Source organism: Pongo abelii, chromosome 7 (assembly GCF_028885655.2).
Source record: "Pongo abelii isolate AG06213 chromosome 7, NHGRI_mPonAbe1-v2.0_pri, whole genome shotgun sequence".
In the NCBI taxonomy this organism is placed as follows: domain Eukaryota; kingdom Metazoa; phylum Chordata; class Mammalia; order Primates; family Hominidae; genus Pongo; species Pongo abelii.
In genome coordinates this window covers 137,886,620-137,914,586 of record NC_071992.2, presented here as the reverse complement: position 1 = coordinate 137,914,586, position 27,967 = coordinate 137,886,620, and the positions used below count along the sequence as shown (strand labels likewise).

At 38.9% G+C, this 27,967-nt stretch overlaps 1 protein-coding gene across 1 annotated transcript; it reads left to right on the top strand.

Annotated features, from left to right (window-relative positions):
* On the top strand, positions 1–27,949 carry HAS2 (hyaluronan synthase 2). The gene is made up of 4 exons (XM_024251434.3): positions 1–355; positions 10,813–11,439; positions 22,642–22,743; positions 25,031–27,949. Exons 2-4 carry the CDS (start codon positions 10,813–10,815, stop codon positions 25,958–25,960), a joined length of 1,659 nt encoding a protein of 552 aa, XP_024107202.1. The 5' UTR covers positions 1–355; the 3' UTR covers positions 25,961–27,949.
* The last annotated feature ends 18 nt before the right edge of the window (positions 27,950–27,967 follow it).

Sequence of the window (27,967 nt, the reverse complement as noted above, 5' to 3'; positions counted from 1 at the left end):
AAAAAGAGATTTTCTGTTATCGGGGGCAGAAAGACTGAAGCAAAAAAAAAAAAAAAAAAAAAAGAAAAGTTAATTTATTTTTAAAGCATAATTTTTTTTTTAAGAATTAGACTTAAGTGCAACAGAAACATAAAGAGAATATTAGTGAAATTATTTTTTAAAGTGGGGAAGAATCAAACATTTAAGACTCCCCTATCCTTTTTAAATGTTGTTTTTAAATTTCTTATTTTTTTTGGCCGGTCGTCTCAAATTCATCTGATCTCTTATTACCTCAATTTTGGAAACTGCCCGCCACCGACCCTCCGGGACCACACAGACAGGCTGAGGACGACTTTATGACCAAGAGCTGAACAAGGTACGTTACACTGGCGCGTTTTGGTGAAGGATGAAGGTCCTCCAACAGGCCAGGGAGAAGGAAGACATTACCCATTTAATTGTTTTAAAATTTTTAAGCCAGTTTCGATAGAAAAGTTGGAAGTTTAAAAATTTCCAACAGACTGAAGATCAGCGAATATTTCAGGTCACTGTCAGGCTTAGCAACATAGCCCTCTTTTCCCATCTCTGCGGCTCTCGCCAGAAATCCGCTGCCTTTCTGGGGACACAGGTAGCCTCTCTGCCTGGGGAAGGCTGCACGTCCCCAGATGTACTTTTCCATTTTGCATCTTCCGGAGCAGCAGAGGGGCTCCTGAGTTAGGAAACAAGAATTCCCAATGTAAGGAAAATGCATTCTGCACAGCCGCCCCCACCCCTTCCCTTCTTTTTTTCCCACACACACACACTGTGGGGAGAAAAACTGGAATAGCCCAGCGCGTTTTACTTTTAAGTGAGAAAGTCGCTTCTTCCTGGGAATGCAAAGGGTTAAGCAATCTGGGCTTCCAGCTCCGACAAGCTGGGACCCTGGAGAAGGAGGGTCCTTCTCTACCTCCTCGCAGCTACCATCCTCTCTCGGCCACTCCCCCCTTTCCCGGGCCTCCCCTCTTTTGCACTTCCCGCACCCCATTAAAGTGTCAGGCTCGTCAGTCTGGGCTCAGCTCGGCCCCGGAAGCCTTACTCGGGCCAGGGGTCCCTGACGCAGGCGGTGGCACCCGCAGATGGGAGCGGGAGGAGGGCGCGCATCCCTCTTCTCCTCGCCGGGCCAGCCCGCCGGCCGCCCGGGGGCAGGGCGTGCGTGGGGACCGCGCGCTGCGCTTCGGCAGCTGCAGCGTCCCCAGAGCCAATTCCGACGTGGCACCGCGCACGCCGGCGCTTCTCTCCTCAGCTGCAGCTGGGGACACTGCCCGGTGGGAGATCTGGGGGCGTCGTCTCGAGCACCCAGCCGATGAAGGGGGCGAGGGGCCTGCGGGAGCTGGGGTGGAGGTGGGAGGGAAGCCAGAGGCTGGGTTGGGGTGGATAATCAACACCTTGGGCGGAATTCGTCACGGCAGTTCCCGCCCAGCGTGAGCCAGGGCTCCGAAATGGGTCCCTGTGAACAGGAGGGCGGGTCTGAAAGGAGGGTCTGTATGAGGGTGAGAACCGAGAGGCGAGAAAGCCTTTTTCCTCTGACCACGGAAACGCAGCCGCGGGGGAACGGCGCTGAAAGGATAATTAAAGCCGCAAAGAGGCGCTGGGAGCACAGGGGCGGTGCCTGGGGAGGAGGGCTTGCAAGACCCGGGTCCTATTACACAGTCTTAGGTGCCAGCTTCCCCTAGCGCCTCTCCCTCCGTCCTCCAAACGTCCGCGCTGAGTACTTGGACTCAGGGACACCGCGCGCCTCTGGGGAGAACGAGCTGCAGCAGCCCCGCTACGGGAGGAAACGTGTGGAAGCCCCATCAGCCACTCCCTGCCCACTTCCTCACCCTTGGGACCGTTGCTGCCTGTTGGGTCTCAGGAGCAATTGCCCAGAAACGCGACGCTGCTGCAACCCACGTGTCTGGGCTGGGATTGCCTTTGACGTCACACGCAGGGGGGAGGTGTGACGCAATAGATAGGGAAGCCCCGATTGGCCACCAAGGGCTTCCCCCAACTGGAGGCCTGAGTATATATAGACCATCAGCTCAGTGTTAGAATAAAGAGAAGGAAGTTGGTAGATGGGCTTTGCTGAAGGAGTGAGGCAGCTTGTTAAGAGGGAGACAACTTCACTGCTCATTGTACATTCCAAGGGTTTGGCTCAGATTTCTCACTGCGGTTAAGGCATATGATAAGTACTTCTGGCGGTATTAAACCAGTTTATTATTTTTTAAAAAGGTTATTTTAAGAATAAAGCTTTTAACGGTCAACACATATTTACATTCACGATGCTAGGTTTAAAATTAAAATATGTATTTCTATAGATCCAAGTCCGTCAACCTCTTTGTAGATACAATTTTAAGTTTTATACTTCTATGACTTGAATTGAAAAGAACTTTTAAATTCTAAATTTTTATTTCCTTCCAATGTGTGCAAGTTGACTCATTCATTAAATTAGTTTTCACCACATTTTTCTAGAGCTTATAAGATTACAGTACAGCTGAGGTACTGTATTTTGAGTACCCATCATACTCCACCAAAAGTTTTCCCAATAGTTTGGCGATTCTTTTACATTTTCAATGACAATTTAACACTTTAAGGTACCTGTTGCGTTTATATATTGTGTTTTGTATGTGTTTCCAATTCTGGGACAGATAACTCTGATTTTTAAGTGGACATTTCTAGAACCAAATATTGTAACTAAAGTATCATCCGCCCATTTCTTTTTTCTTAGATATCACTTGAGTCGGGTAAATAGAAAAATATATTGTAGACGTGCTGACAAATGCATATTACCTGAGTTGCTTGTACTGTACCCGTAGTCGAATCCCTTTATCAAAGAAAGTTATGCAGTTTATAAAAATTCAAGGACTTAACAAATCAGTGACTAGCATTAAATTCTAATGTCACTTTCCACAAAGCAAAGTTATTTAGTCAGCTACCTTCCTGGAAATTGGGAATTGTGCAACAAGTGAGTAAGAAACTGTTACTAGAAAGTAAGTTAGTTGAAACCACTCATTTTTGTTAGGTCTGTAGAATATAGCCCCATAGTATTGAATTTCATAAATACTTTCCCATACATGGTTTCCTTACTAGGTAAGATTTTTAAAAAATTTTTTTCTTGAATTTTTAAACACTTACTTGTCACTGGTTCATTTATTTCCTGTTGTTGGCACTCTGGGGAAAGTCCTTTTGTCTATGGATCAAGGTAGACATACCCTTTTTCAAAGTTATATTACACAGTTACTTTCAAAGTCTAAGAACAAGTAGTTTTGCTACATTATTAGCTTCCTGGCTCTTGTATGAAGTGTGATCCCTGGGTTAAGTTAATGAGGGGACAGAGCATAACCCCCATGTCTCCTTCTGGGTTCTCCTTTTTATCCATGCAAACCCATGCCATGTTCCTGTCAATGACAGAGTTGGTGGCAGCTGGTATGCCAACGGAGTGGAGGGATAGCTACCTGTAGAGAAAACTGATTTCCATCACCCCAACTTGGTGTTTTATCCTTTCCTCTCTAGCGCAATCTGTGTAGAGTATTATCCTACTGCATACAGCCTTAAATTATTTAAGTATATTTTGCTCACACCTGTAATTCCAGCACTTTGGGAGGCTGAGGAGGAGGGCAGAACACCTGAGGTCAGGAGTTCAAGACCAGCCTGGCCAACATGGTGAAACCCTGTCTCTACTAAAAATACAAAAATTAGCCAGGTGTGGTGGTGGCCACCTGTAATCCCAGCTACTCGGGAGGCTGAGGCAGGAGAATTTCTTGAACTCGGGAGGTGGAGGTTGTAGTGAGCCAAGATCTTACCACTCCACTCCAGCCTGGGCGACAGAGTGAGGCTCTATCTCAAAAAAAAAAAAAAAAAAAAAGTCTATTTTGAATGGTAGTCATGTGGAGTTCATATATATATTGCCTTTCCCACAATCTAGGAGAATGTTACTGATGAGAGTCAATTAAATATAACAAGGCCACACTGTTAAATATTTTCTTATTTAAATTAAGTAAATTTATTAATGAATGCCTCTTAACTGAATACATCTGTACTGCAGATAATTAAAAAATGAATTAAAAGTGTATTTAATGAAATTTTAAAATATACTGTAAGATAAAATATGATCTGGCCCATAAGAAACAACAGCTATTGTTTATCACATGTCTAGTATGTTTCAGGCACTCAACTAGATGGTTTACATACATATATCTAATCCTAATCTGCAAAAAAAGTTTTATAAGTAAAAGAACTTTGCCTCAGAAAAGTTAAGCAATTTACTCAAAGTGAATTAATAAGGGGTGTGGATGGAATTTAATCCAAGAATTCTTGGAATATAATGGCCTTGAATTGAATTCGTGCTAATTTATGCTGCAGCTGCACTAGTCAAGTTTTATGGGGGTTCAAATTGAGAAGTCACATCTGATTGAGAGAGATCAGTAAAGATTTCCTAAAGAGACTTGGCATTTGTGCTACATTTGGCTCTGTAGGTAGGGTTTTGACCTTTAGATATGATTCCCAGGAGCCAATGTAGGTACATACAAAACTAAGATTCCATGTCAAGTCATTTGGTAATTTTTTTCCCCTACACTGTGAACTAAGTTTAGGATGGTGAATTCAGGAACCGGTAGAGCAGTTGGAAGAACACACATCCTAGAAATAATTTATTAATATAGATGGTGCAAAGGAAAAGAAATCTGAAACCTACAGTTCTGAACCCAGACACTGCTGGGGTGACAAGTCCTGTAAAAAAGGCTTGTATACTAACCCTGGAAGCTTGGCTCCAGGGTCTTTGCTAGGATAACTGCAGTGGGACTGGAGAGAAAAAGGCAGACTTCAAAGCCAGAGAGGAAGAGAAGGTCAGAAGGGGAGAAGGGAGGTTGGGAGGGGGAGTTGGGAGGGTTCATGATTTGTGTTCCAGGAGGTAATGTGCTGTAATGTGAAGACTGCTGCGGGGAGACTTCATTTGGGTTCTCCTATCTCAGATTTCTCCTTAGGGACAGTAGCAGAGGGAATACACATCAGGGATGGGTATCAATGTGAATGAGGTCATGAAAGTCTTATTTTACTTTAACCTAGTGGTTGCCAAACTTTGTTATATAGCTAAATTGCTGGAGGAGATTTTAAAACTTGTGATGACCTGGGCACAGCCCATTATCAATGAACTCAAAATGTGGGAGCCACAGATCAGTAAATTTTATGGATTTGCGGGTAATTTGCATATATAGCAAAATCTGGGAACCACTACTTTTTAACCTTTTGTTCACCATACCTTCCTAATCCACTCTTAGCCAGCAGATAGCTACCACCTGACCTGAGTATGTCTGCTTAGAAGCAGATTTCTATTATCCTTGCTAGTGTCACCAGCCTAGATAAATAGTCCGAATTCTAATTATCATGCATATGATTTAAGGCCTATGGCCCCTTCTCCCATACAACATGAGTTTATGCATAAAGACAGCCTATGTTTTAGAACCAGTTCACGCCTTCATTAGATAAACATTCTTTAAATGTCTCATCATCTTTTGTGCCTTTGTGTGTTTAAATACTTGGCTAAAAGTTGAAAAGACACTGAACTTAGTCTTCAGTGGATTTTCAAATATAATGATGAAGAGATGCAAGTGTACTTTACAACTTAAGTTCAAAGATATTAATTGAATTGTCCAAGGACACATGACTTATTCATAGAACCCTCAAGCAGTTTGTCTGAGCCAGGTTGCTAATATGAGGCAGAGTGCAGACTTGAATCCATTTCTTCTGATTCCCAGTCCTCCTATTCTTTTCATCATGCCATAGTTATTACTTGTTAACCCATAAGTAATGGGTTAAATGGAAGGAGAGTCAGGGTTATTAGGTAGTTACCGGCAGGAAGCTAACATCACTAAGATCTAATTATTGATAATTTCTTTTTAAAATATGTACTTAAGATTCCTTTTTTAAATCTCATAATCTGTTTTATGAGTCAATATGATTAGCTCCATTTTATAGATGGAGAAACTGAAGATGACAAGTGTTGTGTAACTTGCTTGAGGTCAGCCAGCCACTAAAAGGAAGAGCTAGGATTCTATCCCAACTCAGTTTGGTTCCAGAGGTCAAATTCTCTGCAATTGATAGTAGATGGCAGAGCTGGGATTTGAATGCTAGTATAACTGACTTCAAAATATTTGCTAATCTGGTTAATACTAGATAATTTATTTAGTTGAAGAGACAAGACATACATGCACACATGCTCACAAATCATTAGAGCCAAAATATAAAGTAGCATATGGATTAATGGACAATAAACACTGTAAGGGTACTGGAATTCAAGATGATAAAAGTTGATGCCCCAAACTTGACCCCTGAGCTCATAAGATATCTCAGATTGCAACTTACAATCCCTGTAAATGCTCTTGGGGACCATCAGCCTTTTCTATCTTTGCTTTCCAAAGGCCTTCTAGACCTGTTCTGGGACTCCCCATAACCATTGCCTTTAGACATCTGGGTGAAAAATTATGGAGATGGGTTTCTTAAAAAAAAAAAATGACGGTTTGAGGGGTACCCTTAAGGGCTTGGTTGTCTCTAGCACATATTCACTGCCTCTGCAGTAAAGATTGGGGTAGGACCTGTGTCTGTCAGTCTACATTGACTGCCTGAGTCCAAATGGGCTTATTTATTTATTAAAAATGTGTTTATTGAGTCCCTGCTATGTGCCAAGCCGTGGTTTTCATGCAAGGACAAACCAAATAATTGAACTACACAAGCCCCCCTGGCCATAGAGTATGTACATGTATACTCTCTCTCTCTCTCTATATGCTACTTAGAAAATCAAGCAGGTTAAGGGGAGAGAGCATGGCAGGGGGTGAAGAGAAGGCAAGGGTGGAGGAGTTGCTTTAGAAGGACAGATAAGCTAAGGCCTCCCAGAAGAGTTATCATCAGACCTAATTGTAGTCTTTCCCAGATGCTGACTCAATACATTTGAATTCATTTCAGCTTCTTCCAGATCCAAAATGGAAGGACCACCTTACGAAAACTAGGGTAACTCCGGCCGGGCACGTTAGCTCACACCTATAATCCCAGCACTTTCGGAGGCTGAGGTGGGTGGATCACCTGAGGTCAGGAGTTCAAGACCAGGTGGATCACCTGAGGTCAGGAGTTCGAGACCAGCCTGACCAACATGGAGAAACCCCGTCTTTCATAAAAATACAAAATTAGCCGGGCGTGGTGGCGCATGTCTGTAATCCCAGCTACTTGGGAGGCTGAGGCAGGAGAATCACTTGAACCCGGGAGGCGGAGGTTGCAGTGAGCCAAGATCATGCCATTGCACTCCAACCTGGGCAACAAGAGGGAAATTCCGTCTCAAAAAAAAAAACCAAAAAAACAAAAAAACTAGGGCAACTCCATTGAACTCAATTCTCACTGTTGAACTGGGGCAGTGAGAGTAGATGTTATTCTCCTTTCATCCAACATTTCACTCTGCTTAATACAAAAAGGTCAAGGGAGAGGAAATGGCTTCGAGGTCCAGTGACCTGAAGAGTCCCACTGGGGTATATGAGCCAACAGCAAGGCTGTATATCTGCTCCCCAGGTGGAAGAAGTGGGAACACTAGTGCCTTTTTTATGGTAACACAGGATTTTAGCTGTTGGCATTAGGAGGAGAATTGCTATTGCATAGATGGAACCAGGCTCTTCTTTGAAACAACCACTTTTCATGTCTCTTTAGGTTGTTCCCACATAGAAAATATATGAGCCCGAAATCTCAGTATTGGCTAGCCTTGTGTCTATACTTGAGTGGATGCCAATTTCCCATTTTCTATAACAGTAGGGAAACAATTTTCAGGCCGAGTGTGGTGGCTTACGCCTGTAATCCCAGCACTTTGGAAGTCCGGGGCAGGCGGATCACCTGAGGTCAGGAGTTCGAGACCAGCCTGGCCAACATGGTGAAACCCATCTCTACTAAAATACAAAAATTACACAGGCATGGTGGTGCATGTATTCCCTCAGCAAAGCTGGCTCTAAAATGTGCCTTTTGCCTTTTGGTCTGTACTAAGATGCTGTGTGTGCCATACTAGACAACACTGAGATATCTTGCAGAAATATCAAGGTTCACTTCTAGCCACGTTGCTGTGGTATGCTAGTAAAGTACTTTTCCCAAGCTTCAAAAGGACATTCTGTAGAGTCTTATGATGTAAGAGGGTGTTCCCACTTCAGCTGTGGCCGGCAGATGCTATGTCAACACTCTCTATGTCCACGTGTGCTGATAAAAGCAAGGAAAATGTGAATAATGGAAAAGAATGGCAGGCAGTTTTTTTGCTGGCTATGGTGATTTTAAACACAAGCTAAATACACACTTAAGCTTCTCCCTGGCAAAGTGATTTAGTCCCCTTGAAATTTTTCACTCTTGTGAGAATGACTCACGTCTTGGAAATGACAAGTTCCAAGTCTGGTGCTTCCAGCACCTTCAGGCATTGGTTAATGTATCATGTGGGAGTTTTCAGCATCCCCTAACTGTGTTAATTAACAAGAGATGCTGTACTTGCCTGCCTTTCACTGAAAACTCAGCATTTCACCATTCCCCCACAGTCTAAACTTCCCACTTGGGTTAAGGTTACATTTATCAGACTCCTACATTACACGCTATGGTGTCCCATATAGTTGCTAGAAGTGGAACACCAATTTTCTTTTTGTTGTGTTTGCTTTTTCGCTTCCTAGTTCACTGATCCTTTAAGCTGCAATGCATTTCTGGTTTTTAAAAACACTTAGATAAACACTTCCATTTTGCTCCTGACCACAGCCCTGTGGGGTCTTTGACAAGTTCTGTTATTTCCATTTAACAACAATAAAAAAGTGACGCCTGCAAGCTAGAATCATGATCTCCAGGGCGCTTTGCATTATTTAAGTTATACTAGTGGAGCACACTAAGCCCCAAATGCATAATGGACAAACAAAAATCCAGAAATTATTTTGTGCTAACGTAAGAGTCCTTGGCAGGTATTCTTGTTTGGTGGGTGGCTTCCTTCCATATGGCAATCCAAGGACCAAGCTCCATCTATCTTGGGGCTTTCCAATTCCCTAAAACATTGTTAATATGTGTATCAAGCCTGTGGAAGGGCCAGAGAGATGAGAGGAGGTATATTCTCTTTCTTAAAAGATCTTACTGGAAGTGGCACATCTCAGATTTCCAAAGCCTGGAATGAGGTGGCCACACCAAGTCTATGCTCAGGAAGGAAAGGTAACACAATTGGTAAGAAGCCACACTAAGGTTTCCCAAAAGTACAGTGCAGATCCCCTTAGGATCTTCTTGATGTACAATTGCAGGGAATAGCAGGTGACTGTGTGAATGGTGCCTCTTGGAGCTGAGCAACGTGGTGTCCATGCAGCTGTTGATAGTCTAGAGGATACTGTGTGAACAGCCAGTGTTAAGTTTGCACGTGGATTAGGAAATTATAAATAGCACATCAAGCAAAAGATTTTGCAAAGGTAATTGCTTAGTCTAAGTTTCTATTTAAAATAAACTTATTTAGCTTTTAAAAATCAATTGAATTAAAGAAAAAGATTAAGCACTAAATATATGTAAATATGAGAAAAGCCCAAAAATGGATGCGAATGGCTAAAGATGAAGATACTGCATTTATACCAATTATATCTTCTTTGATAGTTCATCCTTGGAAGAGGAGGAAAATAAAACTCCAGGAGGAAAAAAATGAAATAAAAAGGGTTGCCAACCACCACTTTAATGCTAAGCATTGGAAATGCTTTGGGAAATACAAATCCTTTGGGAAACACAAATGTTTTGGGAAAAATGGTCCTTTTGTCCTTGAGTTGTTTAAAACTTTTTTCAGGAGATAGACAAAATTTAGGGATGACTGCAAAACTGACTATTACTGAGTGGAAATGTGTTTCAGGTCTAATGTGCTATGGCTTTTAACAGGATGGAAACTCACTTGCTAAAATAAATCATGATGTTATTTGTCCTTTAATTTATTCACTATTTCTACAAACATTTATTGTGTTTACTGTGTTCCGGTAAGGTTCATGATGCTCAGGATCTCATCATCTAGTATTGGTGATGGTGGATGGAGGAGAGAGACTTTGGAACAAATGAGTATAATTCAGAATTATGGGGCTTTAATAGACATCTATGCAGGGTACTTAGGGATGGAAGATTTTTAGTATCAGTGAGGACTTCAGAAATACTCAATTCTAAAATCCCTCATTTAAGAGATATTTTTACAAAACAACAACTGAGACCCAGAGAGGTATGGTGACTCACCCAAGGTCACACAGTTAGTTAATGAGCTAGTACTAGAATCCAGTATCCTGATCTCCAATCTCAGCTGGCTGCAGGGAAAGGATGTAAGTTGAAGAATACACATTGGAGGTGAGATTAAATTACACATGAGAAATTTAACAAAATCTCCAGTGGATTTTTTTCACTGGCCAGTATCAAGGGGTGAGGGGACTATATAGAAGAATGACTTCTTTGGGTGTTAGAAACTTCAGGGTCCCTGCCTGGCTGTGACCACATATATAGAGTACAGCCTTAGGCAAGTGATATAACACATTAAAGCAATGTATGCAGTATTTGTTTAAAACATCATGGCATTCAGTAGTATGCTGCACCATCATCTCATTTGACTCTTGAAATAACCCTCTGAGGTATGCTAGAAGGGCATCCTTATCCCTGTTTTGCAGATGAGCAAACTGAAGTGCAGAAAGTCACACAATGAGTTGGGTGAGAAACTGAGTGTTAAAACTCCTGAATGCTTCTAGTCCAATACTGTCCCTGTGATACTAGGTATATAACAAGTGTGGGACAATCATGTTTAACCAAGAGTATCATCTGATTATATTACAGATGCATTGTGAGAGGTTTCTATGTATCCTGAGAATAATTGGAACCACACTCTTTGGAGTCTCTCTCCTTCTTGGAATCACAGCTGCTTATATTGTTGGCTACCAGTTTATCCAAACGGATAATTACTATTTCTCTTTTGGACTGTATGGTGCCTTTTTGGCATCACACCTCATCATCCAAAGCCTGTTTGCCTTTTTGGAGCACCGAAAAATGAAAAAATCCCTAGAAACCCCCATAAAGTTGAACAAAACAGTTGCCCTTTGCATCGCTGCCTATCAGGAAGATCCAGACTACTTAAGGAAATGTTTGCAATCTGTGAAAAGGCTAACCTACCCTGGGATTAAAGTTGTCATGGTCATAGATGGGAACTCAGAAGATGACCTTTACATGATGGACATCTTCAGTGAAGTCATGGGCAGAGACAAATCAGCCACTTATATCTGGAAGAACAACTTCCACGAAAAGGGTCCCGGTGAGACAGATGAGTCACATAAAGAAAGCTCGCAACACGTAACGCAATTGGTCTTGTCCAACAAAAGTATCTGCATCATGCAAAAATGGGGTGGAAAAAGAGAAGTCATGTACACAGCCTTCAGAGCACTGGGACGAAGTGTGGATTATGTACAGGTAGGTCTCCACATTCCTGCCAGGGCAAACATACATTTAAATAAAGCAGCTTTTGTATCTGTCCAGTCATATGCTATAGCCCATCCTTGTCCCTTCTGAACACAGTACTTCTTTCAGTTCATTTGAAAACAGCATGACTGTTGAAAGCACATTTTGAAAAAGGGAAAAAAAATCTTGTAAAACTGTTGAGACTATCTATGAAAATGCTTAATTTGTGCTGTGTTATTGGTTAAAAATCAAGATTATTTTGACAGGAGACCCTTCCTTCCCTTCTCTCCCCCTTTTACCTTCTCTGCCCCCTTGGTTCTGCCAAGTCAAATCCAACGTCATTTTCCACACTCTAAAACTCTCCAGCTTTGTAAGAAAATAGTGTCTGCCTGAGCAGAAGGGTCTTGAGAAAATCTGCAGGCTGAAGGGAGGCTATAAAATGTTTTTCACAGAGACTGCAAAATGAGGCAAAATGAGGGTGGTGAGAACAATTTTGATTTAAAAGAGCAAAAAAAAAAAAATTAAAATTGAGAGAAGGAAAAGGAAAACAAAAAATGAGAAAAAAAATCTTAGAGCAAAAGCAAAGTAATGTTTATTTCACTCTCCAAACAGCATTACCTCACTCACTGCAACTTGACCTTTGAAAGCATTTGTGATGGTGTTTGCCTGCATGAAAATTAGACAGGCTGTGTCTCCCATTAATTTCCTGACAGCTCACTATAGGGGTTCTCCTCTCCTGGTTCTCATTGAAGCTTCCTTCTTTAGAACATTAGTAGGGTCCCTGTGAGTTTCTAGTTTTAATTTTCTGCAGATACTTTATAATAATTAGATTTTGGCCATGATGGTATTGAGAGGGGGAAAATGTCTCTGGTTTAAGAAAGGCACTGGGATATTCTTCCTCTCCTCTAGAATTTCTAGTGAAATTCTAGTTTTTAGAAGACCCATCCTATTCTTTAGGGTCCTTTACTGGCACAGAGTCATGCCTAGTGGTTGTCAGGTAGTGAGATAGGAATGGACATTGGCTTTACAGTCAGTTGACCAAAGTTCTAATCATAGAGATTACTAGCTGGTTGACCATGGGCAAGACCACCTCTCTGAGTCTCAGTTTTCTGGATAGAATAAATTAATGTATTCCAAGTGTTTAGCAAAAGTTATTTATGATATTATCATTGATATAATTAAAGCTTTTTATATTAATATTGTTATTTATTATCATTTAGTCCTTGCTCAAATTATAGTACCTGTCAATTGCCACCATATGACTGATTTCAGTTGATGTCTGAAGAGTTTAGAGACGTTTCTTCATTATGTTAATCTCCCTTCTAGACAGTTGGGAGCATTTCTCTGTCAAGTTTCTCCTAATTTCTCAAAGGTAAAACTTCTAAGTTAAGGTAGTTTCAGTTATCTTTGGACATTTGGTATTTACATAAGTACAACTTTGGGCTTAGATGAGAGGATAACAGGCTATTTTCAAAGGGAAAGGATGACTGGGAACTTATAGAGGATATGAAAAATGAAGTTCTGGGCTTTAAATAAGAAAGCATCTGTTTTGATATTTTGTCTTTAATTTCAGTTAAAACAATTGCTACATTTGTCATTTCTAATTAAGGCCTCATTGTATGGGTTTTTTCTTCCTTTTCTTTAAACCTGCTCCTCCCAAACCCTCTTCTCCCATCATTTTTGTTTTGAATTTTGTTTGTATCCTTGACAACTTTATGCTGTGCCTGTCCAGGAAAAAAATAATACAAAATATGAAATATTAGAATAGGCCTCCTGCTAGAGCCCTAATCAAGCTTGAGAACTTTTCTTTCTCCAGGCTGAGATAGGGGAAGTCTCCAGATATACTGACCCGACCAGCAGCTTTTAACTAGGCCCTGATGCCTCCAGGGACTCTCAGCCAGTTCCAAGCACTCACACAGGAGTACAAATCTCTTAGCATTCTGAACCTGGTAATTCCATCTTTTCATCCCTCAGTAAATCCCCTGATATTTAACCATGTTTGACCTATAAAAATGGCAATTTCCTAAGGTTCAATCCACAATACTAACCACTCCCATCTTCTATTCTAACTGTCCCAGGGTTTGAGAATTGCAAAGCAGAAACCACAGAAAGACAAATAAGGGTAAAAGGGTTTGAGGATGTTGGCTGCTAAGCATTACAAGTGATGGAACTTGGAGTGCAGGCTGGTTAGGGAATGAAGGAAGCAAAGTTCAGGTGGTAATACACAAGAGAAAATGGGGGCTGGGGAAGAAATTAACCATGCTTCCAAACTTGCTGGAGAATTCTGCTTAACTGTGGAGAGAGATGGCCAAAAGGATTGGTTTCCAGTTGCAGCCGAATCCTTGGCACTCTTCAGCACTCTTTTCACTTGGTCTTGAATAGATGCCTTGCTTTTTGCTCTCATAGCCTATTATTTCATACCTTCACCACTTTCCCAAAACCCTATCCAAACTCCTCTCTGCTTAACTACTAACAGATGACCTTGCCTCCTACTACAGAGAAAGTCAAAAGTACTAATTCTGAATGCTGTCAAGATCATCTTTACTCTCTTCTTAAACTGTTTCAAGAGTATCCAACCTCACTTCTTGTCTCAAAGTTATTCTTTTGATCTATGCTCTTGAGACCACTGGGCCTGCTTCCTCTTGTCTCCTCGGGAATACAGCTTTATCAGCTACCAGCTCTAACTCTATCTGTCTCAGCTTTCATCTCTAGTCTTCTCTGCTGACTGCTCTCTTGGCCCTGTAGCTGTTCAAATAATTAATGCTGACATAGAACAGTAAGGGAGTCACTAGTCACAGAGAAACCCAGTGTGGTAGCAAATTTATCTGATGATGCTGGTGGGTACTTTCAGAGATAAAGAAGATAGAAAACAGAGGAAGGGAAAAAATAAATTGAGAAAAGAAGTTAAAGAGGGCCAGTGTGGTGGCTGATGCCTGTAAGTGTAGTGCTTTAAGAGACCAAGGCAGAAGGATTGCTTGAGCCCAGGAGTTTGAGACCAACCTGGGCAACTTAGGGAGAGCTCGTCTCTACAAAAAAAAAAAAAAAAAAAAATTAGCTGGACTTGGTGGTGCATGTCTCTGGTCCCAGCTACTCGGAAGGCCAACCTAGAAGGATGGCTAGAGCCTGGGAGGTCCACGCTGTACTAAGCCATTATCATGCCAGCCTGGGTAACAGAGAAAGACCCTGTCTCAAAAAAAGGAAAAAAAAAAAAAAGTTGAAGGGAATGAAATTTTTTTTTTAAGAGTGACAAAGATTTTTAAAATTCAGAATCAATGTATTTTCTAGAGAAACTTTGTTTTAAAAAATGGATGGGTTCTGACCTGTTCTGAGTATGGCTTAATGTTAGACAAAAGTTTGTACCTCTTTGAAATAGTGTTTATATTGGCTTTTTTATTTACAAAATAACACAGGCCTATGGCAGCATGTTTTAAAAGTATTAAAAAAGTATAATGAACAAAATTAAAATTATCTTAAACAAATACCCAACTGATTGACACTTTCCAATGTATATTTTTCTGTTTTTTCCCTTGTTTTTAGAACAATTTGGGATTATGTTAATTTTTTATATTTTTTATGTAATGTTATCAGAAAACTTAAAATATATTTGGATGTCTTATTATATAATTGCTTTATTCCTATCTCTTACTGAACATGCGTATTACCACTCAAGTGGCCACCAGTCTATGAGACAAAGGAAAACATAAAACAGTATCCCCTGATGTCTGCATTAGGGACTTCCTAGGTAGAAAATAATATAACAAATATGAACATCTTCTAAGCTGGAAGATTACAGGAGGAAATGTTATTATTGATTTAATCTCACAGCATTCTACATATGCAGAATTCTTTGGGGAAAAAAGTAAGGCTTTATTATTCCTAACAGTAGAGTTGACTGTGATTATTACTGGATTCTGTATTTGCAAATTTGTCTACTCAGTAAAACGTACTTGTAACCCTAAAATCAATAATTGCAGTCATTAGGTGGTCATTTGCTAACAAGCACACAGTGGCAAAAAATTTGAGTCATCCAATGTGCATGTTCCAGCTGAGGTCAAACAAGGTGATGCTTTGGCTTCTTGTTTCAGCTTTTATACTGTAAACAATTATCCTCTTCATGGTCTCTTTAGTGCCACATTTTTCCCTTTTTTGTGCTTTTCCTTGGTGATGTAGCTGTTTAACATGGCCTCAAACTGTAATGCTGAAATGCTATCTAGTGCTCCTAAGCACAAGAAGACTGTGATACACCTCACGGAGATGAATTTCCTTTAGGCATGAGATATTGTGCTGTTGGACATGAGTTCAATATTAGTGAACCAACTATAGGTATATTAAATAAGGTACATATAAACAGAAGCACAGATAAAACAAGATTATATGTTGTCAAAATGTTGTGGCCAGAGGTTCGGAGGAACCTAGCCCTGTTTCTGCTAGAAGCATGTTTTCAGTATTTTCCAGTTCAGTGTTCCTGACAACTTTATGTAATATAATTACCATAAATAATGATAATCAACTGTGTATAACATTTGACTGGTTCCTGTTTTGTTCTGTATAGAAAGCCTGAGCAACTGATATATTCTGAGGGCCAGTATTGAGAATAGTAAGTTTATTTGCATCTTTCATTTTGGAGGATAAGACTAAGAGCTCACTGAAATAAGAATGAGGAAATCTGAATTCTATACCCAACTTTGTTGTTTACCTGCTATGGTCCTGGCCTTAATGAATCATCAACTGAGGTAGTAGACCAGATGATCTCTAAGATCTCTTTCAGCTAAAGATTCTTAAGTCAGTATTGGTGTAATTCTTCTGACATCTTAATTATATCTAGCAACATACTGAAGCTCTGCTAGAGCAAGATCAAAAGAAAAAGGGATATCAGAATTTTCATTTGTTGGTTACTATCATGTGTCTCACTCTCACTTTTAATCTGCCTTTTCCCCCCAGATTGCTTCTTGAATATAAATCTTGATTTAAGGGCACCATTATGAGCTTTTCTGATTCCCTTCTTTAGAATGAGAATTCCAAACATTTGGAATAAGGGTCCTTTATGGTTTAAGCCTTAGAGGTGACAGCATTTGGTTTCTCACTTTTCCAGCTGGCTCGTCACCTTTGTTTTGCACCTTTTATAACTTTCACTCATTTTCAACTTTCCTAGAAAGGAAAAGAGAATAACCAAATGACTTCTTTTTTTCACTTTAATAATTGGAAGAGATTGGTTGTCGGAAGGCAGGAATTATTTTATAATAGTTTGGATAATTCATTCTACTAAGGAAGGCTTGTATATTCCTAATTCCTTTTAAGAAGAATTACAAAGAAGTACCAAACTGCATAGGTGTCTATAATGTAAAGGCTTTCTGTTGGCTAGATTTGAGATCCTGTACCATAAACCAAATTACTACAAGAAAAGAACCTCCTCCCCATCCCCCGTTCCTTTCACAAAAGAAAGATGATGTTTTCATTGAGGACTTGTTTTTTTTTTCTGGGATGGTTTTACTCATTAATTTCAAAAAGCTTTTGTAGCTCTAAAATGTTTAGATTTTATGATTTTGTATTTGTTGCTTAATTTGAGGCTGCTTAACTTAGCTATATGTTTATATGTAAATTCTATTCATCTAGAATTCATATAAATAGAAAATCAAGATTAAAAAATAAAGTTATACAATCTTGATAAAGTCTTAGAAGTTTGTTGTAATATAATTAATGAACATGCACTAGAGTTTTGGATTGATTTTTTTTTTTTTGGTTGTATGAGAAATTTTAAATTGTGTGTAATATTCCATCTTTATAAAGTCAACTTCTGTCCTCACTGTTTTGTTTCCCCCAAATCTTGCATGTATTGTGGCCCACTTTTTAGTATATATGAGTTCCATTTATTGAGCATTTACTGTGAGCTAGCCATTATTAACAGCTTTACATACATTATCTTATTAACTAACCATTACAACAAACTTATGAGGTAGATGTGATTATCCATATTTTTCACCTACAGAATGGAAGCTTAGGAGGTAAGGAGTCTGTAGTGAAGAAACGAGTCCAAGTTTACATAACTGGTTAATGGTGGATTGGGATCCAGATTAATTTGATTCCAAGGCCTTATATAGTACTTTTTTTGTTTGTTTGTTTGTTTCAGTAGTGTGTTTGCTCTGAGGTTGTACTGATAGGAGTTCAGGGGGAATGGTAGCATCTTGTATTTACTAAGTAAGTATTTGTGGAATTTTTTGTTCCTGCCATTACCCCTTTTTACTAGAGAAATTGGGCTGGGGGTGGATACAGAATTTCTGTTTACTTTTGGGTTAAGTTGTGGGAGGAAACAAGAACAAATTCTACAAATTCTAGAGCTAGTCTCATTGGGTCAAGGTTAAGATGAAGGGTCAAGGTTAAGATGAAGGGTTAAGCCTTACAAGCAGGAAAAAGGTGAAGCCTTCTTCAAAAGAAAGAGTTTTGATTTATTTTCAACCTGTTTCCTCACTGGAGGCAGCCAGAGTAATTAAGATTTCTCTCTTGCTGTGTTAGCTGTCAATGCCCTTTGAAGTGGTATGGGAGGAAGTGAGGAGATCCATCAGTCTGGAAAAAAAACACATTAAAAGTAAAACATGGAGATTTGGCATTTTAGACTTGTATCTTAAAATTTGAAAGGCATCTGTTAGAATAGAGAACAGTATTTCTACAGGAGATTTTTATTTAGATTGTTGTGAGATAAATTAACTTTAAGATTAGTGAGATAAATTAGAACAGACAGGAATGCTATAGATGCTTCCAGATAAATTTGAGTTTGTTCATGTGGTAAGAGATTCTGTATATGTAATCAATTCCTGTGTTCCTATTAGTGATTGTTGCTACTGAGCCATCTATTTGTGATAATTGACATAATCCTTTAGGTGTGGGTTTACCTAGAAAGTATAAAATATTGAAGACTATTACCTTATACTAATGGAATACTTCTCTACAGTCCTTTGTAATTCACAAGGTACTTTTATTTGCAGTGTCTCACAAATGTCCCGTGATGATGGCAAATGGTTCATTCAAGGTTATAGAAGTAGTAAGTTACAGGACTTCAGACTTTAATTAAGCCTTCTTGATTTCATGGGTACTTGCTCTTGTAATAGGCAAAATCTTGGCTGAAGAAAATCTAATTTATTAATATCCTACACTTCAGGCTCTTCCTAACACAGGGAGATAGAGACAGCTTTTGCAAAATCTACTAAATTAAAATTGGGCTTCAAACATATTTAATCTCAACTTCACTGTTATTTTTAAGAAAGCAGAACCTTCCCCCTGTAACCAGTTATTTTGAACCCAGGGTTGGCAAACTGCTTATAAAAGGCTAAAAAGTAAATATTAGGCTTTGCAGGCTATATGGTCTCTGTTGTAACTAGTCAATTTTGCTGTTGCAGGATGAAAAGCAGCCATAAATAGTAAGTAAATGAGCAGGCAAGGGTGGATGCATGCCTTTCTGAGTTTCCTTTCTGATACAGCATGCATCCAATAAAACCTTATTTATGAACAGTAAAATTTTAATTTTATATAATTTCCATGTGTCACAAAATATTCTTTTTTTGATTTTTTTTTTTCAACTATTGAATAATGTAAAACCATTCTTGGCCCATGACCCATATCAAGACAGGTGGCAGGCTAGACTTGAGCAGTAGGCCTTGGTTTGCCAATCCCTATTTTAGATAGGGAGGAAATGGAGGGGATTAACTCTTGGCTGGAGTAGTGAGGCAGGAAGAGTGATGGGCTTCTGCAATTTAGTGGATGATTCTGTGGTTAAGACTGTGGTGGCTGGTTCTTCTAAATAATGTCTTCTTGACATGTTTCATTTACTCAAAAGTTGGTGACTTGCTTCATTTCCATATGTCCTGGTGAGAAATCTTATAACTAGTGATCATGTGGTTTCAACGAATTACACTGATACACTTAGTGTGGCCAAAAAGATGTTTCAGTTTGTTCTCTTTCCTGTGTGCAAATGTTGTCCTGTAGTTTTTCCTTATGTGAGGTTCAGTTCTCCTTGAACTGGTGCATGTCTCCCACAGATTGTAATCCAGGGCTAAATAGCTGACATTCATGAAATTGCATACTTGTTATCGATGAGTGAGGAGATGGCTAGAAAGCCTGTTCTTGCTGTATGGATTTTAAGAAGGGCTAAAATTATGCTCTTTACACCCTACTGAGTAAATTCCCTTGTGTCCATGAATACACATGCTTTCACAAACTGTCAAAGACCATGGCTTTCTAGCTGGCATTCTATCACCAAACAGCATCCAGTAGTTGAAAAATTTTAAAGCTGTTAAATCCCATGATAATAAACTCTTTCCCAAGAGATTTCTGAGCTTTCCTTTTTGATACAGCTAAATTCACCATGTGAACAATCTCTCTCAGAGAACTTCTGGCACTTTACTATTGGAAATTGGGAGGGGCAGGGACCAATTTAAATATGTAGAACCTTATAAATTTGGTTCCAGTGTAGTCATTTCAAAGAGCCAGTTCTCCTGGCTTGCTTGTGCTCACAAGCAGACGGAGTTATTTGAACATTAACTCTGGATTGCCCCCTTCCTGTTGTTTTTAGTCTTATTTTAGCCTGGTTTTACCTTTTCCAGCTTGAGTCAACAGAGGTGGGTGTGGTCATAAACTCAGGATGCTGGAGGCTAAAGATGAGTTAGACTTTCTGCCTTCATGTTTTTCTAGCCTCATTACAGACCTCCTGCCCACCTCGTAGCCACATATAAACCAGGGATAGACAGGGCATGGGAGAGGCAAAACATCACTTTCGGGGGAATTCTTCTAGGTTCCAGAGGCTTGAGATGCTTGGCTACAGACCCAAGTGTCAGTAAAATCCTGTTTTTTACAATGAAAAGCGAATGCCCAGCTTCTGCCTAATTTTTTTTTTTCTTAAAATAAGTGAGACTATGCTGAACCTAAATGGAATGACAAAAAGACAATCAATAGGGTTTCATTTAGAAAATGAGTTCTTCTAAACAAGGAGAATAAAGTTTTAAAAATTCAGAAGTTAACCCCAAAATTGCTATAATTAAACCTAGAAGGGTGATAGGTTCACCTTCTGATGCCCCATATACTCCACACATTATGATTTCCAATAATGCATTTAAATTGCTATTTTCACCAGCATTCTTCATTAATATGAAACCTTTTCAGAAAAAAAGCTAGTAGTAAAATTGAGGTAGATACTTTCATTTTTTATTTTATTTTATTATATTTTTCAGATGGGGTCTTGCTGTGTTGCCCAGGCTGGTCTCAAACTCCTGGGCTCAAACAATCCCCCTGCCTTGGCTTCCCACTGCTCTTCCTAACACAGGTGTTAGCCACTGCACCCAGCCTAGATGCTTTTAAAAATGTTGGGATTCCTTAGTTACTAATGTGAGGGACTCATGCTACATGTATCTAAAGTCTCCTTTAATTCTGAGACTTTATGCTTCTACTAATTGGTTAATTTCCTTTTTTTTTAAATTCAAAACTGGTATATCAAACACTGTTTTCTGTGAGACAGGGTCTCACTTTGTCACTCAGGCTGAAATACTATGTTTATAGAGTGGTTTGCAGAACTGTTAACTAATTTATTTTGATATTAAAAAAATGGGCTAAATCTTGATTCAGTCCAGCCAGTACAGTCAGACTTGATGGCAGAATAATGGGAATTGCAGATAGTAAATACTCAGTCTCTGCCAATCATGCCATTCATTATCTGAATGGGGATGTCAAGCTGATTAATCACATGACAATTCTGATCAATTTATATTTGTTAGGACTTTGCTGCATTCAGCAGAAAATAATATGTCCAATTAGTAAATGTTGCAGGGATAGGGAGTTGGGGACTTTTTTTTCCTATTTCTGATTTTCTCTGATCATATGGAGGAAGCTCCATTGGCAGGTATAACCCATCAGCCTTTTCCAGCTGTTTCACTGCTTTCTTGAGAGAAAAGGAGTGACTTAATCTTATTAGTGAGTGTGGAAGGAATAAGGGGAAGCCCAGCTCTTTCTCCTTGGCTTTTGGGAGTGGGCACCCCCCAGGAACAGGTATCAGCTGTACCTGTTGAAGGGACATACACTGTATCTGCAGGAGGCTAGTCCCACTGAGAGCCTCTCTGGGACTGAGTAAAGTCTCCGGGACTGAGTAATTCTGGGAAACAGAATTATGAAGCTCATTTTTCCACATATAAAGCCCTATTCTCCATATCAGCTTTGTAAGCATACAGGTAATAGTTTGGTTTTCCATTTGCTTTATTATTCTTCTGTTTAATTTTTCAATTGATTTGGAAATCAGTCTGAAAAGAAAAGCACAGCTTATAGCCCTGTGCCCTTGAGACTCCAATAGAAATAACTATTAGGAATACACAGTTATAAACTAATTCCAACAATTTTCTTCAAGTTGTGGTTGGTCTGGTTTCAGACTTGCTTTTTTTTTTTAGCTCATAGAAAGATTGTGTTTAAAAACAACAATGGGCATTTCTAGAATAGCTTAAAGTGATTTATATCCACTTTTAAATTCAGAGGGCTAGATGAACACTTAATACTTTAGAATAAAAGAGTTGAAGGTCCTGCAAATCCCCTTCCTGATACAATGTCATTTGCTAAGCCCGGGTCATATGGACTTTAGAACTAAACAATCTTTAGAACTACACTATTGCTTTAGAATTATACAATCCTATGTAGGAGAACTGCTCTCCTGTCATTTATTTACCATATTAAAATGAAAGGTAAAATCATTATTAAATATGTCTCCCTTTCAATAATGTCATAGAATTTTCTTATCATTCAGACCTGAAAGACAAAAAGGCCTAAAAGCCTTATTGAAGGTAACAAGAAAACATTTTTTTTTTTTCTTAAACAGACCTCTAGGGGGACCAACCATTACAGTTTGCCAGGACTGGGGGTTACCTGGGATGTGAGACTTTCATTGACAAAATTGGGAGCATCTATGGCAAACTGGGACAAATTGATCACGCTACAAGTCATACTTAGCACATCACTTCAGCTGTTCTACCCAGCAATGTCATTAACTTAAATATTGAGTTTGCTGAAAAATAGGCTCTTTGTATTCGCCATGATACAACAAGGCCTTTGTTATCACCATGATACTTGCTTACTGAGGCCTTGTGACAGTAAGATGAGGACACAGTATGTATGCAAAATTTTGACTACAAGGAATGTATTTATAGTTCCTCCTTTTCTTTAACTCATTTTTCATTTTCTTCTTTGCAGGTCTGTGATTCAGATACTATGCTTGACCCAGCCTCATCTGTGGAGATGGTAAAAGTTTTAGAAGAAGATCCCATGGTTGGAGGTGTTGGGGGAGATGTCCAGGTACGTGGCTTCATTTTTTTTTTGTTTTGCATGAAATACTTTTAAGAGCAGTTTTACTCATTGACTCATTAAACATACATTTACTAAATACTAACTCTGTGCCAGGTGTTGTTCTTGGTGCTTGAGACACATTAAAATGTGCCTTGGATCTGCTTCACTGCCTCTTTTCCTATGTAAATTGAAATACAATTTAGAACTTTCTTGCTTAGTCCTGGGGTATAACCCATTTCTGTGGTAGCTGATAAGTTATATGCAACTTAAAATAAATGTATAATGATTTCCACCATATACCTTTGGGCCATAACTTAATATTTCATGTTCTGCTAAAAATTATTTCATTACAAGGATTAAGAAATAGAAGTATGAGCCGGGCACAGTGGTTTATGCCTGTAATCCCAGCACTTTGGGAGGCTGAGGCAGGTGGATCACCTGAGGTCAGGAGTTCAAGACCAGCCTGACCGATATGGTGAAACCCCATCCCTTCTAAAAATACAAAAATTAGCTGGGCGTGGTGGCGTGCGACTGTAGTCCCAGCTACTTGGGAGGCTGAGACAAGATAATTGCTTGGACCTGGGAGGCGGAGGTTGCAATGAGCCGAGAGCATGCCACTGCAGTTCAGCCTGGGTGATAGGGTAAGACGGTCTCAAAAAAAAAAAAAAAAAGAAAAAAAGAAAAAAAGAAAAAAGAAATAGAAGTATGGTAAGAAATTGATATATATCTTATACCTATATACCTAAAGGATGATCAATATGTGATTGATTAAAAAAAAAATCTGAGTCAAAAAGGAATAATTAAAAAAAAAACAGACTCAAATTTATACTAGTGAGAAAGGCAAAGAATGGATAAGTGGTTTTTCAATACTGTCCATCATTTGTTATTGATGAAGAAACAATTAATGAAACAAATATTAATGGAGGTAATTTGACATTTGTGGGATGGAAAAATGTGTATGTGAAAATCTGTGAAGATTAAAATAAGATTCCCTTGCAAATATGAGGTTAGATTTTAGCAAAAGCTAAGAAAGCATGTGGACAATAGACTTTAAAATTTAGATATTATCATGCTATATAACCCATTTTATATATGTAGTTTGATAGCAAAAGCTAAGAAAGCATGTGGACAATAGACTTTAAAATTTAGATATTATCATGCTATATAACCCATTTTATATATGTAGTTTGATAGCAAAAGCAAAGAAATTACATTAGAAGGGACAAAGAAATAGCCTGGTGATTTAAAAAAAAAGGAAGCTTGCAAAATCCATAACATGAGACAGAGGAGAGGATGTAGAAATATTGCCAAGAAAAGCTGATAATTTTCAATAGCCTTTATATAAAGCATTATTTCACGATTCAAATTTTGCAGGAAGGCCATGGGAAACTCTCCTATTGCTGCTATTGCAAAAAAAGTGTGGATAAAGGAGAGGAAAAGTAATAGCCAAGGACAAGATCAGTTTGAAATTAACCAGCACAGGAGGAACTGGGACCTAAAAACATTGAAATCTTAGCTGTTATGAAAGAGTGCCTGAGAAAAGAGTTTAGGGATTGAGAGCTAAAGCCTAAAAAAAACTCAATTTGTCCAGGTGCGGTGGCTCATGCCTATAATCCCAGCACTTTGGGAGGCCGAGGCAGGCAGATCACCTGAGATCAGGAGCAAGACCAGCCTGGCCAACATGGCGAAACCCCGTCTCTACTAAAAATACACAAATTAGCCAGGCCTGGTGGCGCGCACCTGTAGTCCCAGCTACTTGGGAGGCTGAGGCGGGAGAATCATTTGAACCAGAGAGGTCTCTACTAAAAATACACAAATTAGCCAGGCCTGGTGGCGCGCACCTGTAGTCCCAGCTACTTGGGAGGCTGAGGCGGGAGAATCATTTGAACCAGAGAGGCGGAGGTTGCAGTGAGCCCAGATCGCGCCACTGCACTCCAGTCTGGGTGACAGAGCAAGACTGCGTCTCTAAATAAATAAATAAATAAATAAATAAATAAATATCTCAATATGATAACACAACAAACACAATAAGAATAGCAGAAAGAGGGTAGAGGATGAAATAGAAAAAAATATTCACCATCAAAGAATCGCAACACATGCATACAACATAACAAATAGTAACAGAATCAGAGAATCAGAGAAAACATAAAATAACCACGCCAAAAAGAGGAACGAAGCCAAAATGGGAGGATAAAATAACAAATCTTACTCCAGGTAGTAGCCTCAGGATGGAACAGGTTTTGCTGGAATTTTTAGCTAAAGCTTACCTATTACTTTTATGTTTTTCTTCTTGCAGATTTTAAACAAGTACGATTCCTGGATCTCATTCCTCAGCAGTGTGAGATATTGGATGGCTTTTAATATAGAAAGGGCCTGTCAGTCTTATTTTGGGTGTGTCCAGTGCATTAGTGGACCTCTGGGAATGTACAGAAACTCCTTGTTGCATGAGTTTGTGGAAGATTGGTACAATCAAGAATTTATGGGCAACCAATGTAGCTTTGGTGATGACAGGCATCTCACGAACCGGGTGCTGAGTCTGGGCTATGCAACAAAATACACAGCTCGATCTAAGTGCCTTACTGAAACACCTATAGAATATCTCAGATGGCTAAACCAGCAGACCCGTTGGAGCAAGTCCTACTTCCGAGAATGGCTGTACAATGCAATGTGGTTTCACAAACATCACTTGTGGATGACCTACGAAGCGATTATCACTGGATTCTTTCCTTTCTTTCTCATTGCCACAGTAATCCAGCTCTTCTACCGGGGTAAAATTTGGAACATTCTCCTCTTCTTGTTAACTGTCCAGCTAGTAGGTCTCATAAAATCATCTTTTGCCAGCTGCCTTAGAGGAAATATCGTCATGGTCTTCATGTCTCTCTACTCAGTGTTATACATGTCAAGTTTACTTCCCGCCAAGATGTTTGCAATTGCAACAATAAACAAAGCTGGGTGGGGCACATCAGGAAGGAAAACCATTGTTGTTAATTTCATAGGACTCATTCCAGTATCAGTTTGGTTTACAATCCTCCTGGGTGGTGTGATTTTCACCATTTATAAGGAATCTAAAAGGCCATTTTCAGAATCCAAACAGACAGTTCTAATTGTTGGAACGTTACTCTATGCATGCTATTGGGTCATGCTTTTGACGCTGTATGTAGTTCTCATCAATAAGTGTGGCAGGCGGAAGAAGGGACAACAATATGACATGGTGCTTGATGTATGATATTCCATGTTTTGACGTTTGCAGTCACACACAACACCTTAGTTCCTCTAGGGGCTGTACAGTATTGTGGCATCAGATAATGCCACCAAAGGAGACATATCACTGCTGCTGGGACTTGAACAAAGACATTTATATGGGTTTATTTTCATTCTGCCAAAGTAAAACAATACATCAACAAGAAGAAACTCAGATTTAACCTGTTATTTCTATGAAAATGGGATGAATTCTTTGTTTATGCACTTTTTTCCTTACTGTGCATCCGCCTGAAAGTGTTTTGCCCTATATACCTCACTAGCCATGCTTTATGTGGGTTATCATGGAAGAAAAGGATTTTGGAAACTCAAGGAAAAGTTCTTTCAACCTATACAACCTAACTTATGGACTGTTTTGATAGATAATTTTTTTTTTTTAGGAAGGATTTTCTTTTTAACTTTACCAAATGAAATGCCAAAGGAAGTTTTAAAGGCCGTTGGCTGTGCTGTATTTTGATATAATTGTACTGTGTTTTTAAATTTTGTATGCCAATCTTAAAGACAAATTTTGCATATTCTCTATTTTACTTCTCTGCCAAAATAAACCTGTTCTTCCTTTTTTAAAATAAAATAAGTTCTTAAAAAATTTATACTTAAAAAATCCTGCCCAAAATGTGAAGCTTGGTTGACTGATGTTCATGATAGAAAGAATAAAATGTTTCTCTCTCTCTACCTTTTAAAATTGAATAGTTTATTTCTGTGAAAGAAGTATTTAAACTTTCAATATTTTAACTTTTTGTTTTTATTTCTTTTAGAAAAGGCCAATATACCTATCACACTTTGGAAGTAAAAATACACACTTCCATGTGTACCTAAAAAAAAAAATCATTGAAAATCAAGGCCAAAGGTAGTGCAATTTTTTCATAAGATTTAAAAAAAAGGGAATGATAGTCTTTGAAAGAAAACAGTAGGCATCCAGCACTGGACAAAACATGGGTATCAAAGATGAATAATCTTTGGAGATTCTGGCAGTGTTTTCCCAGACCAAGTCAAGTGGAAAGTGGAGAAATTATCTGTATAATTTTGGACACATATGATGCAGTTTATCAAAGGTTTTCTGTGGCCTGAATTTACTGGGTCCTACCTATACATTGAACATGTTTTGCCTGTCTTTTTTTCTATTCAACTTGCCAGTTCGCTTTACATGTTAGTATAATGTTTACACGGGTGAGTTGGATAAATTATAAAACATATAAATTCAAAATTGGCAGATAGAATCACCAATTATCTATCCTCTTTTACTTTCAAATGAGGAATTTTGTTTTTCTGAATTACACAGATCATCACTTCCTATTTCCTGTTCTGGGCCTGTATAAAAATGTCTACACAGTAGAAGTGACATCAAGGTTTAATAAGTATATCAATGATTGGCACATATAAAAATTGTTGAACCAAATACTCTGAACTTGGCTAATTTAGTTACTACAAGGCCTCTATTATCCAGTTTTATTTTTTACACAATTGACCTTGCCTTGTAGCTGGTGCTGTGTAGACCTGTGTTGAAAACACAATCGGAATATATGAATAATTGAATAAACAGCATTATGGTGAGGCAGAGACACATGGAGAAGTGTTAAAAAAAAAAATGGGCTTCCTGCCTTTCTGCCTCTTTTTTATGCAGTCGTCTATGTTACATCTATCCTGCCTAAGAAAAAGCTGCACATCCTACCTTCAGAGTACAAAAAGGTACATCTTCTGAAACTCAAGACTCCCACTGATTGGAGAGCTTGTGGAAAACAAACACACCATGCCAATAAATGAGACGAAAACTTGAGTTTGCCTTTTTAACTATTTATGTTCTAAGTTAAGCTTTGATAACATTCAAATGTCAAATTCTCTCATTCTTATAAAAAGTTGAATTAATTGCCTGTATTTATTTTAGCAATTATTCAATGTATTTCCAGTATAGGATGTATAGTATAATTAATTTTTTGTAAATAAAATATTTTTGATAAGATTATTGCCTTTTTTTCTA